The sequence below is a fragment of the Diprion similis genome, chromosome 4, assembly GCF_021155765.1.
Source record: "Diprion similis isolate iyDipSimi1 chromosome 4, iyDipSimi1.1, whole genome shotgun sequence".
In the NCBI taxonomy this organism is placed as follows: domain Eukaryota; kingdom Metazoa; phylum Arthropoda; class Insecta; order Hymenoptera; family Diprionidae; genus Diprion; species Diprion similis.
The window spans coordinates 26226012-26239387 of record NC_060108.1 but is presented as its reverse complement, the minus strand read 5'-3'; the positions used below and the strand labels follow the sequence as shown (position 1 = coordinate 26239387).

At 38.6% G+C, this 13376-nt stretch overlaps 1 protein-coding gene across 1 annotated transcript in view; it reads right to left on the bottom strand.

Annotated features, from left to right (window-relative positions):
• LOC124405858 (serine/threonine-protein kinase 17B-like) overlaps positions 1-11612 on the bottom strand; it is a 62150-nt gene extending 50538 nt beyond the window's left edge. The window contains exon 1 of the mRNA XM_046881114.1: positions 11126-11612. Coding sequence (XP_046737070.1) covers positions 11126-11259 — 134 coding nt within the window. The 5' untranslated portion in view covers positions 11260-11612. The remainder of the gene's footprint in view (positions 1-11125) is intronic.
• Between the last annotated feature and the right edge of the window lie 1764 nt (positions 11613-13376).

Below are 13376 nucleotides of genomic sequence, written 5' to 3'. Positions count from 1 at the left end.
TCAAGCCTCGGGGCAAAAATCCCGTCCCACAGAAAACACGACGACGTTTCACTGCATTCAGGTCATCGTCATCGTTGCTGCTTCTGCTGCTGCTGCTGCTGCTGACCAACCCACGTGAAAATCATTTCACTCGGTGATCGCCATTCGAAAATTTTTACCGGATGATAGTTTATAATATTATTGTATCAACTGCGCGAGATGAAGAAATTCCAAATAGAAATTATCTTTCCGTTGATTTTCTCCATATTTTTTTTTTTTCTTAATTTTAGAAAATTTTTCACAGCGTCGTAATGTATCGTAATTGACGTTTATCACGCCGCGCCGTATCGAAAAGAAGAAGATAAAACGGTGAAAATCGATTAATTAAATGTCAAACCAACTTTCTTGTGTTTTATTATTCAGCTGCCATTTTTTTTTTTTTTTTTGCAGGTATGACACAATACGTGTATAATACAGCTGAATTGTTATGTCTGTGAAATATACGTGGACGGTCTTCGTCAGCAATAACTATCGATGTACTATTTTTATTATATTGTTTACTGCGGACATTCATCAAGGTATAATAATCTCTGATAACAATAAAGGATTATATACGTGTATGTGTGTGTGTGTGTGTATAATATATATATATATATACACACGTGTGACAGGTGCACGAAAGCCGGGTTATAAAGACGGAGAAGCAGCTTTCTTCCGCGTATAGATAACGACCTCGATAATCAATCGATTATTTATCTAATCATCACAAGTCTAGTTATTTATAACAAAAAATTATATATATATATATGATCTGGGGATGATATTTATTGATGATGTGAAGAAATAATTGATCAGTTTCGAGTAATGATGAGAAAAAAGAAATAAAAATTATTAATAATAGTAATAATAATTTCAAACAATTTCGCATCAATCAACGTGGCACGATTTTTTTCTTATTATATTATATATACTGTATACGTATATATGTATGTACACTTTGATGTAGTATTAAAAACGATAAGAAATAACAAAAAGAGAGAATCGAGATACGACGGCAGTAATGATGGCCGCAAAACGACGCGACGCCACCCAAAGAGAAAGGATTCTTACTAGGACTTTGTATCATCAGACCGACAAGAAGACTAAGAATAAGCAAGCAAGCATGAAGCAATGTGCCGCACCTGTTTGCTGCTGCAATGCCTATGCTTCTCATATCACGGGAGGAGACTGTCTTCACGATCGTAGGAAAACAAATAACAAGGAGTATATATATATATATATATATATATATAGCGATCTAATTTGTGCGAACAAATCGATTCGCAGATCTGTAATGGATATATAATAAATATTTCCGTTTTGCCGATGTTTAACGAACCGGATAATAAACGCCGCGAGAGAAAGAAAGAAATAAAGGAGATTTTCTCCTTCGTCACGGATGTTGGCTGAAAATGCAGCGCGGCTTATTGCATAGAAAAGAAAAGAAAAGAAGAGAAGAGAAAAAATCACAACGATTTGTATCAAATCTTCCGTAAAATTTCCGTTACTATATTATTATTAAAGAGAATATTTCCTCTTATAAAAGTGACTCAACTTTTTTTTTTTTTTTTTTTTTTTTTTTCATCATCAACACCCTTAAATTTCACAAAAATCTCTACATTATTATATACACATTCATTTATCGCTGTGGAATTGTTTTAAACAAATTAAATTCAAATTTACCGCAATACATTATAATTTCATTGCAAATTCAAATTTCCTTAACTGCAAACTTTTTCCAAATAAATTCCGCGACGAAAAATTAAGAAAAAAGAAAAAAAAAAAACCACCACGTCACTTGTTCGATTGTTCAATTCAAAAAAATTGCTAGTGATCGTGCAACCTTGGCCGTCACGGTTTCACCTCGCATAGCCCGGAGGGCTTTCTTCGTTCCTCGTTTAGTTTGTGTGTGTATATATTATATATGTGAGTATGTATATGTATATATCGGTCTTTGAAGAGATAATTCCGTAGGCCGTTCCGTCCGTAGTATAAATACAACTTCAACAACGTATCGATTTTATGAACGTGAAAAATTTGGCGCAACAAAGTAAAATAAATAAATAAATAAATAGTTACCCATGGTTGTTTTAATAAATTTAGAGTAATTTATTTGAGAGGTATAATAATAATAATAATAATAATAATAATAATAATAATAATAATAATGGGCGCGGGTTAATTTATTATATTTTGGTCAAAAACTATATAGGTTGGAAAGAAGAGAAAAAGACAAATGATAATTGTCAAATTAAATGGTAGTATAACAATATCTCCGTGGAAATAAAAGGAAAATCGTAATAATATATGGGATAACGGGGGTCGTAAATTGTGCTTTTATGAGGCGCCATTGAGGAGCTCGTGGGTAGGACAAAACTGCCTGTTGCATGCAGGTTCGTTTGCTGCCTGTAATACCGGCGGGATTGACGGGATCGGCGGCATTCCCTGCAGGAATGACCGGCCAATAAAGTCTTGTCTATAATTATAACAACGCGGCAAGAATGAGAGTCGACAGCGAGAGGAGATCCTGGTTTACATTAGAAAGGAACTTTGGAGTGGGTGTCCCTGTGTTGCTGTTGCTGTTGCTGTTGCTGCTGCACGCCTGCTATGTATGTATAATAAATAATAATCAGCCGATTCTCGATGGCCGCGAATTCCGATTCCAATCGCTAGAATTATATATAACTCGTATAGGATAAATATTATGTAAAATTTATTTGCAGGTTATTCGGTAGTCTCATCGAGCCTTGAAGAAAATTATAAACAAGCTTAAGCGTTAGGTAGTGTGCGATAAACATTGATGTAAAAAATTATTGCGATATATATATTGGACTTGATGACTAAAATTTATACCATACAGATGTGCACAGGAATTTGCAAATCGGTTATTTTGTCATATTTTTTCTTTTTCTTTTCTGAACACTGCAAAAGTGAAACATTTTCAAAAAGTGATTACGAGGAATCGGGTCTCAGTCATTCAGTCAGTCAGTCAGTCAGTGAAACGATGAACGAATATATAAATTCGTAGCATTTTCGCACGTGCAAGCATATATATATATATATATATAACACAAAGTTCTCCTGCAGCAGGTAACCAAGAAGCGAAGAAGGAAAGAGGAGGAGAGGAATGTGCGTACGAAGGAAAACAAAAGTTCCCCCCAACGACAAGAGTGCAGCCATGCGAAGCCCGAAACTCTAATATAAGCAGAATATATTTAACCGTCACGAGTATAACAATATTAACAACAACAACAACAACAACAATAATAATAATAAAGTGGTAGTAATAATAATAATAAACAAAATTATGAACGTTGAATAAGCCGCGGCGCGACATCCGGTGTCGAGATGGAGGCGATACTCGAATGGAATTTTATTTTCAACTGCGGTTGAGTAAAAATTCATCGACATTTTTCATTCCTTATATATATTTCCAAAACGCATTTCATCAGGTCCAATGTAAATTGCTGCGTTATTGAAAGTGAATTTGTGAAAATGATTGTGTGAAAAAAATTCTGTGGTAAAAGGGAGAGAAATGAGGTTTGAAAAAAAAAAAAGGAAAAGTAAAGAGATAATTATATATATGAAATGATAAAAAAAAAAAACAGAAGAGAAAAAAAAAAATAGATTTTGCTTTCGCCAGTCGTCGAGATCTCGAGACACACCCACGTCTCTTGAGCATTGGAATCTCAAGGGCATCTGTCGAGCGGAAATATTTCAGCACAGTTAATCGGTTCACGTGTGTGTGTGTGTTGGTATCTCATGCACGGATGCTGGAAATGAGAAGGCAAAAGTCTCAAAAATTAAGGGAATGAATTGAATTCGTGAAAGAAAAGGAAACGAGAAGATGAGTAAAAGGCTGCGAAGAAGAAGAAGAAGAAGAAGAAGAAGAAGAAGAAGAAGGATAGAAGTGAGGCCTGAGAGAACGACGAGATCTTCGAGAGATATCCAAACCTCAGTTTCGACCCGCGTTGGTCTGTTGACCGTAAATTACAACTTGTAACTGCAACCAGCGAACCGGAGTAGGTATTAATAGCGGCCGTAAGAAGGTATGAAGGTGAAGGTCGGCTTGCAACGGGAGGAAACACGACGATCACGATCAGCTAATGGTATGACGAAAAGGAGTGATTGATCGATCCATCATTGATCGAGATGTGCGTGGACGAACGAAATATCGATCAATCGATCACTCGATTGAGGACGATCGCGTCCCGTGATTCGTTCGTTTCGTAATTCCAAATAACTCTCTCTCTCTCTCTCTCTCACTTAAATACGTTTTATACTTACAGTCTGTAAGTGTTACAGCGTTTACAAAAGCACGCGCTCGTTCGGGCCTTGAAACTAGACCGAGTCGAATTGAACCCGGAGTGGCAGCAGCGCTGCGCCATGATCTCAAACTTTTAAGGATGTGTGGTCCGTACACTAGAGTCGAAAATCCGTGTCGAGAGAGCAGAACAAAAAAAAAAAAAAAAAAACATGACTGTAAGACGGAAGTTCGCAAATAATGAAAAGATGAAACTGATAAAGTCGAAGGTAAATTTTATTGAAAAACAACTCGTTGCATTTACAGATATATATAAATAATGTACAAAAAATTTCCTAAAAATTATTCTCGACAATTTCTATTTTCATTTTTCTTTTTTTTTTTCTCTATAAATTTAGCTTATCAGTTGGCGAAAGAATTTGATACGCACAATCGTTATTTTATCCATCATAATTTTGTCACGTTGTACACATTTGATGCATTGATGTAAAATTTGTATTATTCAATACAGATGTTCGAACTACTTCGTTCTGTCGTTATTTATACCGAGTCACGCTGACCAGTCGTTAAGAAAAAAATTTCATTCGAACGCTGATTAATATCGATTCAATTCGTACATACTGTATGATATTATGGATTATCTAACACGTCTATAGTTGCTACCTTATCTCTGCACAGACTGCGATGTTTTTTCTATAGTACATATAATATATATATGTATATATATGTATATTGCCTCTTTCGAATTTAATTTTTAGATAATTATTTTTACTTTTCTTTTCTTCTTTTCTTTTCTCTTCTCTTCTCTCAACTTATTTGACGCACATCAACGATTAGTTTAATTCATGAACAATTTGAATCAAAGAAAAGAAATCATCAGATATTGCACCCGTCGTGACGTGTGAATGACAAAACTTGTTAAAGTTTTATTTTCGTCTCTACCGTCATTATTGTCCAAAAAAAAAAAAAAAAAAAAATGGCGTTTACTAAAACCTCGCTCTCCTCGCCGTTTATTACACGCAACTGACAAGTGGCCGCCGGTCGGCACATGCGTCATTTTTATTTCATTTCTCTCTCTTTCTTCTCTCTTTCTGCTTTTTTTTCAATCTCCTCTTTATGTCTCTGGCGCATCCGCTCGATCCCGCAGGCTAGCTTTCAAGAGAGGTCCCATTCATAACCGCGCGAGAAAAGATCGAGCGGAGTCGTAGAGTTGAGTGGACGTAACAAGCGAACGAACGGCGTGGATTCGACTTCCCAAACGCATTTTCTTTCCCTCTTTTTTCTCCATCCCCTCCATCTCCTTCTCTTGAATATATTTTCTTTTCTCCTACTATAAGTATATATATATAAAGTGTATAATTTACGTGAGTACTTCACTTTGGACTTTAACAAAAACAAAAAATACAAAAAATTCAACCATTGCAGCATATCGACAATATATATAAATAATGATATATATACTATATAAATAGCTGTAACATGCGTGGGTATTTCATTAAAAAAATTGTCGTCACGTCAATAATTACAAATAAAAAATAATGAGAGATCGGAAAAACAATAATTGATATTATTCATCGATCGATGGGAGATTGAGTGAAAGAATTGAACCATAATTTTCATTCTCTTTCATATATTGCACGATTTCTCTTAGCTATTGAAAATATAATAAATTATCGTACGCTTCAGTACAGTAGCGTATTTGTGTTCGTGTGTGTGTGTTTATATGCGTAAACTCTATGCGTGTCACTTGTTGTTCTTCCGGCCGATGCAGAGGCTGAACTGCATTGGAGTTGCTGCTGCTGCTGCTGCTGCTGCTGCATCAGTTCAGAGCCAAGGAGAGCTAAGCTTGTAATGGACGTGTTAAGTCACGTAACTGCATTCCTCTCGGACGTAACACCGTAAGCCGTCTATTATTTTATTTTCTTCTCACCAGAGGCAGAGAATGATCCAGAAGCTGCAACGTGCGTCCTATACGCTATTCCATTCGTATTCTCGTATCGGTTTATATAGAATATATTAATACGATAAACCAGGAATAGATTATAAATAAACCAAATGTTGTAGATCGAATTGCAGGATGTAACGTAAATTATATGAAAAGATATTATTTTTTCTTGCTTTCCTGCTAATTTTTATGATTCAAATTTTATTCTCGTTGAAATATGTACATAGTATATATATATATACTCTACAGTCTATATTAGTAAATGAAAAAAGACGAAACTATAATCAATTTAGAAACTGGTTTCACCGTTTCGCTTCGATCAAGAATATAGGTATATATTACTATATATAATATGAGAAAAACGGAATTTAATCTATACGCAAACTTTTTATTTTTCAACATTTACCTACTTATACCGGGATGGTAGCGACTCGTTAGCGGTATACGTGATTAGTTTGCATAATCGCGTGTTTATTGCGTATTCTGCCCGCATATAGTATATATATATATATATATATATACCTAAGAACAGAGACACAAGAAGATTGTCAACCAGCCGCGGTTATCGCTTGGCAGAAAAATAATTACTTAAAAAAGAAACGTTCTTGGTGATGATGTTCGTCGTCGAAGATGGAGATGATATTTGGCAATAGGTTAAAACTAATTTTATATTATATTATATTATATATATTATATTTTATATTAGCAATAGCTAAGGTAAAAAAAATTGCGAAATTCAATAATATACGGTGATGATCTTCTTCCCGCCGCGTTTACAAAGATCTATAATATCTATACATATATATACAATATTATCTACGCACGATCTATACCATATCGTAAAATCACCAGAAGATGCTTTTTCTCTCTTCGATATTGTATGTAGTATACCAATAAGATAGAAGATAGGAGGTCATCTGGATCATTCGCGATCTCGCTATGATCTATGGGTCACGATCCTCCTGTGGCCCACCTTTACCCTAGATCACAAAGCTCGCCTTTCCTTTGTGTACCCTCACGATTTCGAAATTCGTTCGTTCGGTATATACATAATATATATACATTAAAGGTTTATAGGTGGCTCTGCTGTTGGGTTAGGTTAGGAATAAGAAACATAATTCACGAGCCATGCTGCTGCCGCTGTTGTTGCGACTTGCGAGACTTTATACAGTTTTTTCTTATCGTTTCTTCAACGTCATTTTATACACGCAACAAATACCGAAAGCAATTTTTTTTAAACAACTAAACAGTTGCCGTCTCTTTTTTTATTTGTATACTTTTCTACAAACATCATAATACGTCATTCGTTTCTCATTTTCACGTATAATACACGCAAGTATATCCTGTTATTGTGATTTGAAACAGTTTTTTCCTCTCCCTACGAAATTTGTTCGACATATTCATAAGATTTTTATCATCACCTACATCTCGGCTCCATTATTACACGCGTTAATCTTGTAGTTGTTGCCAGCTGACTGGAGGCACGAGCCTTCGAAACCTGACCGAGCTGCTCTGAATATATGATGCATATTTATTATAGGTGCGCCCATGACGCACACAACGAAAGGACGAACAGCTGTCAGGCTCAAAACGACGCGGCAGCAGCTGCATCTCGCAGGATGTTTGATACAGGATCTTCCGTAGCCGTGTTCAGGGAGAAAAAAAGGAAAGAAATAAAAAGCAGCCCCCCCCCCTCCCCTGCCTTATTCATAGTATACCCGCACAAGCAGGAATATTCGATGTACAGAGAGAAAGCTAAAAGTGTATCAAGCGAGAAATATTTATTGAGCATAGTTTATTATTATTGTTATTATTTTATCACCAACTCGCTAAGAATTCCGAAGAAGCGCCTATATTATTACATTATACATACACACGAATATGATTATTGTAATTCATTAACCTTGAAATCCGGTCTGTACAACTTTTTCGAGAAATAAGAACCTCTAAATTCCATTCCAAATAATCATCATAGTCATTATCATGTACATTGAATTAACAAGAAATTGTAGCGGTGATATCAAACGTTGGGCGTTAGAGCTTATTTCCCTATAAAATACAAAGATCACCGAAGCAGCTACACGCACGTCAAAATCTTTTCCCAAATACTAAAACTACACAAATTTAATATATCGTTATATTCCAACGACATAAAGAGATTGTCGAAATCGCTATCTATAAGGAATTACACTCGACGTCTTTGCCTTTGCCGCTGTGGTGGTGGTGGTGGTGGTGCAGTTCTAAAATAGCCCCCTGTGTCTGCATAAGCAAAGGGGCAGCATTCGGAGACCGTCTGGTATGCAACGACGACCTGATATTTATACCCTCTTATCGGTGCGGACATTCGCACGAGTCCTTTTTTGCCAATAAGACATGGATAATCGTCGTGAAGAGCTTGAAGCTAGCGCATCCAAACGTGTTAAGCTTTTTGAAAATAGAAAAATGCAGTTCGGTTTTATCCTGATAATTCTATAAAAAGTATCGTGACTTTTAGGTATTTGATTTTCGGACTTTTTGACCTAATTCGAATGAATATATTACAATGTTTGGCTGCTAATTCTGGCTGTGCTAGCTTCAGCAACGTATGCAATCGTCGTACACATATTCGGTCGTATCGCAAGACGAAAAAGCGACTTATTACTTACGTTAAAACGCGAAATAACGAAGGGAAATACATTTTGAAAGGATGATGACGATGAAGAAATGGAAGAACGAGAAGAAGAAGGGACGCGTCTCTTCACTTTCTTAACGAGACGACGCGTGCCGAGGAATATGATTGCAGCTGCAGCAACGGCAGCAGCTTGCAGTGAGAAATGATTAGCTGGCGCCGTTGCTGAGAGAGCACCGGAGATCCAGGTGTTAATGAATAAGTCATATACACACGCGTGTATCGGAATGCCGCAAAACACCACCACCACCTCCTCTCTTCGGACGGACGGACTGCGGCGGTTCGCCGTCTTCCTAGACTTGTAACGACGACGACGACGACGACGCGCGACGGCGCCATGCATGCATCGTGGACTGCACAAACACCATCACACCGACGTGCATTTCGCTTCCCACGCGTTTCGCGACTCGTATCATACGGATTTGCAATCAGGCTGTGAAGTTTGCAACGTTATTGCAACGATGCATATTCGAAAGACTAGTTATTACACACAAGTTTAGTATTAATCTAACATTTAGCAAGAAATTCAATAACTTTAAATCCCGTCTCATTTCACAAGTGACTGGTCGAGTTATAGATTGATAAAAGGAGGAATAAAAATGTAAGAAGCATAATTAAAATTGGTTGGTGAAACCAAAACTCGGTTTACGTAACGCGACGGCGGTTTATCATCGCCGGTATATCATACGGAGGCGAATCTCGAAGATAAATCTTCCGCTTGCCTTACGATTTTAACAATGCCGAGAGACACCACAAACTCTCGAACTCGATTCGGAGAAGTACTGTTACGCAACGAACGAACGAACGCGCCGATCTACCGCCGATGATAATCCGTCGGGCGGACACACAGCGCTACCAGAATGAGTCGATCGATCCATCCATCGATCGCGCGTTGCTCTCGTCGAGAGGAGAGGCCGAATGTAGCACATCTTTTGGGCCTCCGGGTGTCGAGGAGCAAACAGCAGCAAACAGCAGCAGCAGCAGCATGAAAGAGGCTTTCGACTTGGCGAGGCGAAGCACGATTCGGGTATCGATTATCTACGAGGTTGAAATTGGCAACGAAAGATCGGGAAAAAGCTGCCCATTGTCTGATTTTTTTTCAAATCATTTTTAAGGGACTAAGATTTAGAAATATTCGAATGTGTTTTGCGTTACATTGAAATTCAGATAATTCCAAAATCGCGAAGTAGAGCTTTTCCCTCTCAGCACTTAATTCGATACGATAATTAATTATCCTGTAATTTCGCTATCGAGTAAGGGAAAAGTGAATAAACGTATCGATATCGAGCCTCTCTAATCAATGGTCGGAAAATGGCACTCGAGCAAATCGAGGATGAATGCGGTTGATCGTGACGATCTGACCGTGATTCAATCATCCGAATTCTGCGGAGTAAATCGTTCCGAGGTGCAACAGGCTGCGCTCCTCTTCGCATTCCTCGACTTCCTGGGCTGCACCTTCGTAGCTTCTTTTTGTGTAAATATTTAATTTTTCGTTCTTTATTTATTCGCTTTTTTTTCAACTTCTCGCGACGAAGAAAAAAATTTCACCTTCGACGATCGCAAATTTCGCGAGATATTACTCACACGTGTAGGTATACGTAATAACGTTCGTTTTACAGTTGCTCACCTTTCTCTCGTATATATGTTTCTCGACGAGACTACCGAAGGAATTAGCGTTGTGTGCGGGTATATAATGCGTGTGTTATACCATCTACACCGACGATTATTGCGATGATTTCTACGTATCTTGTAAAAATAAAACGTAAACGACTATTAAGAGTTGTTCGAAACATTATAGCTTACGTTAAACATGTTACGTGAAAGAAATCACTGATGCGATTCAAAGATCATTAGGATAAACGTGTAACGCGGTGAGAAAACAAATATTCCTCATCTTCAAAACCGTTGTTTTCCCTTCAAGTCGTGTAGGTATGTACATCCATACATACGTGGAATGTCGAATTACAATAAACACCAACCGCGTCATCGAATCTCGTAAACTAAAAACCGACAAAAGAAACGCTCCAAAAACATTCTGCGATTCTTTTTTCTTCCCTAATATCACAGGCATAAGATACAGGGAAGCACAAGCCTCGAATATTTCCCGAGCGTAGTGTAAATACGCTGTAGGTAAGGTAGGAAATCATCTCAGCCGACGCGACGTAAACACGAACCGTAAGCTGTGGGTGGTGTGAATTCACTTGAATAAGTATCATCTCTTATCTCTCACCGTGCGAAGGGCTGCTCCTCGACTTCGTAGAGCTCTTCGAGAGGCTGTTTAGAAAGAAGCCTCTCCAGCCTCTGGGGCGTCGGGGCTAGATGACCCGGGGTGCTGGTGGGCTCGAACAATCCGTCGGCAGTCATAGCTGAGGAAGATGACGATGACGACGATTTGTTAATAATTTATCCAAACAATCGTCGGCGCACTTCCTTCTCCCCACGATTATCCAGTTTAATCGGCACAATTCACTTACCGACGGAGGTGAAAATTTCTTTTCGCTAACGCACGTCACTATGTGGTTAATTCACGCGGACAACTATTTTGATTCGATTAATTTCAACGGGACAGTTTCGTTAATGTTATTATAGAGCATCCGAGAGAGAACGATACGGTACGTTTGTTGTTACTTCTACCGTCACCCTCGTAATCATTATCATTATCTATCCTGTCAACGGTCTCATCGAACAAACTAACGTTCGACTGTGAATAAATTCGATTGATAGAATTATTTCTCTCTCACTCGCTCTACGATCTTCGATTTTTTTTTTGTCTCAATGTGACAAACAACGCACCACGTCACTGCCCGACCGAAAGATAAACGATGGCATTTTACTCCGTTCGTTGTTGTCGATTATCGGAGTACAAAATGAAAAAAAAAGAAAGAAAGAAAGAAAGAGAAAAAAAAAAAGAAACAGTTGAAACACACTCGCGACTGGATATCACGTCGGTTACAGTATCAAAATACCGCTCTCGCTTCTTTCTGACTTCACGTACTTTCGAATTCGAACGCGGACGGTTCGAACTTGAAACAACCAACCGTAAGAGTGAGTAACGTTTTCCCTGAAACTGACGCGTGCGCGAACGCCGTGTCCTCTCTCTGCGTGCGGGCACTCGCTACGAAGGTTGACTCAGAATTGAAGAGCAGGCCGCGGATCGCTCGAGTCCCCTCCATCGACTGGAAATCGAGGCTGGAGTTGGAGTGGCGAGCCTCCCCCACTCCAAACTTCGTCTCCTTCCTTCTTCCCCCAACGAGTCCTTCCGAGGGGTGACGAGATCGCCCGACGAACCGTCGTCGCCGCACTCACACAACCGTCAAGGCACCGCGGTCTGAAGTTGGCTTCGCTTGTGTGTCCCTGTCGCGTGTCGCTGAGCGCGTTCGAATTTCGAATGCAGCTCGCCGCCTCGCCACCGCCGTATGCTTAACGCACATGCATCGTGCGAACTGGAGGACAGAAAGACGCACGCCTCGCTCGCGGTTGGATGGTCGAGGAAGAGCTCTGCGACGGAGTCTCTTATTCTCTTCACGCCAGCGGTCGATATGGACGAAAAGAATACCGGAAATTGCAATTTTTTAATACCACTGTTTTTATTTTTTTCATTGGTAGTCGAAAGGTAGTCGAAAGAATTTTGATCAGAGCTTTTGCAAGGTGGCGAGAGATTGGGAAGACAGGCAGAACCGAGAATATCAGGGAATTTCGTCTTCGGGAAAAGTCTGGGAATTATGATGGATCATAGGGAAGAACGTATTTCTTTTATGAACCGTTTTCAAACTTCAGATATGCTTCGTAAATTCAGTTGAGCCAACATTTGGATACGATATTGTTCAATTTTTAATTGTTGGTGTGAAACTGTGTGTTTTTTTTTAGATACAAATTTATGCAGTCAAGGTGCGCAACTTCTGGAGCTTGTGGTCATAAAACAAGTCATAAAAACTGCCGAACGCCGCGATAAGTTTCGTAGTAAAACGTCAGGGAATTTTAATTCAGCAAAATTGTTGCCACCCTGCTTCGGCGGTCATCATGAATTTATAATTGAAATCGGTAGATATCGATCGCAGAAAAAAAAATTTTCATCAAATTTTCTACAACTTTAATTGTGATAATTTTTAGTAAACAGTTGAAAAGCCGAGTTATTCGGCAAGGACGAATTCCACCATAAATTCAAGATGGCCGCTGAGGCTACCGTAGAATCTCGTCGAATTTTCGATCTAGACCACCAATGACCCCCAACGATCAGAAAAAAATTATAGTCTAAAAAAAAATTGCAATTTCCAATAATTTCAAAGATCTTTTTTGCCATTTGAGATCTCTCGAATTTGCCATCATTTCCTACGAAGAAACTGTCCCTGACTATTGAACAAGGAATGGCGAATCCGACTGCTCGTTACTCCAGCGTTGAGTTTTACTCCAACGAACCGGAAGTGAGGAACGTGTTTTACGTTAACCAGGGAGGCTGAGGTGAAGCATCGTCATTTTCCGAT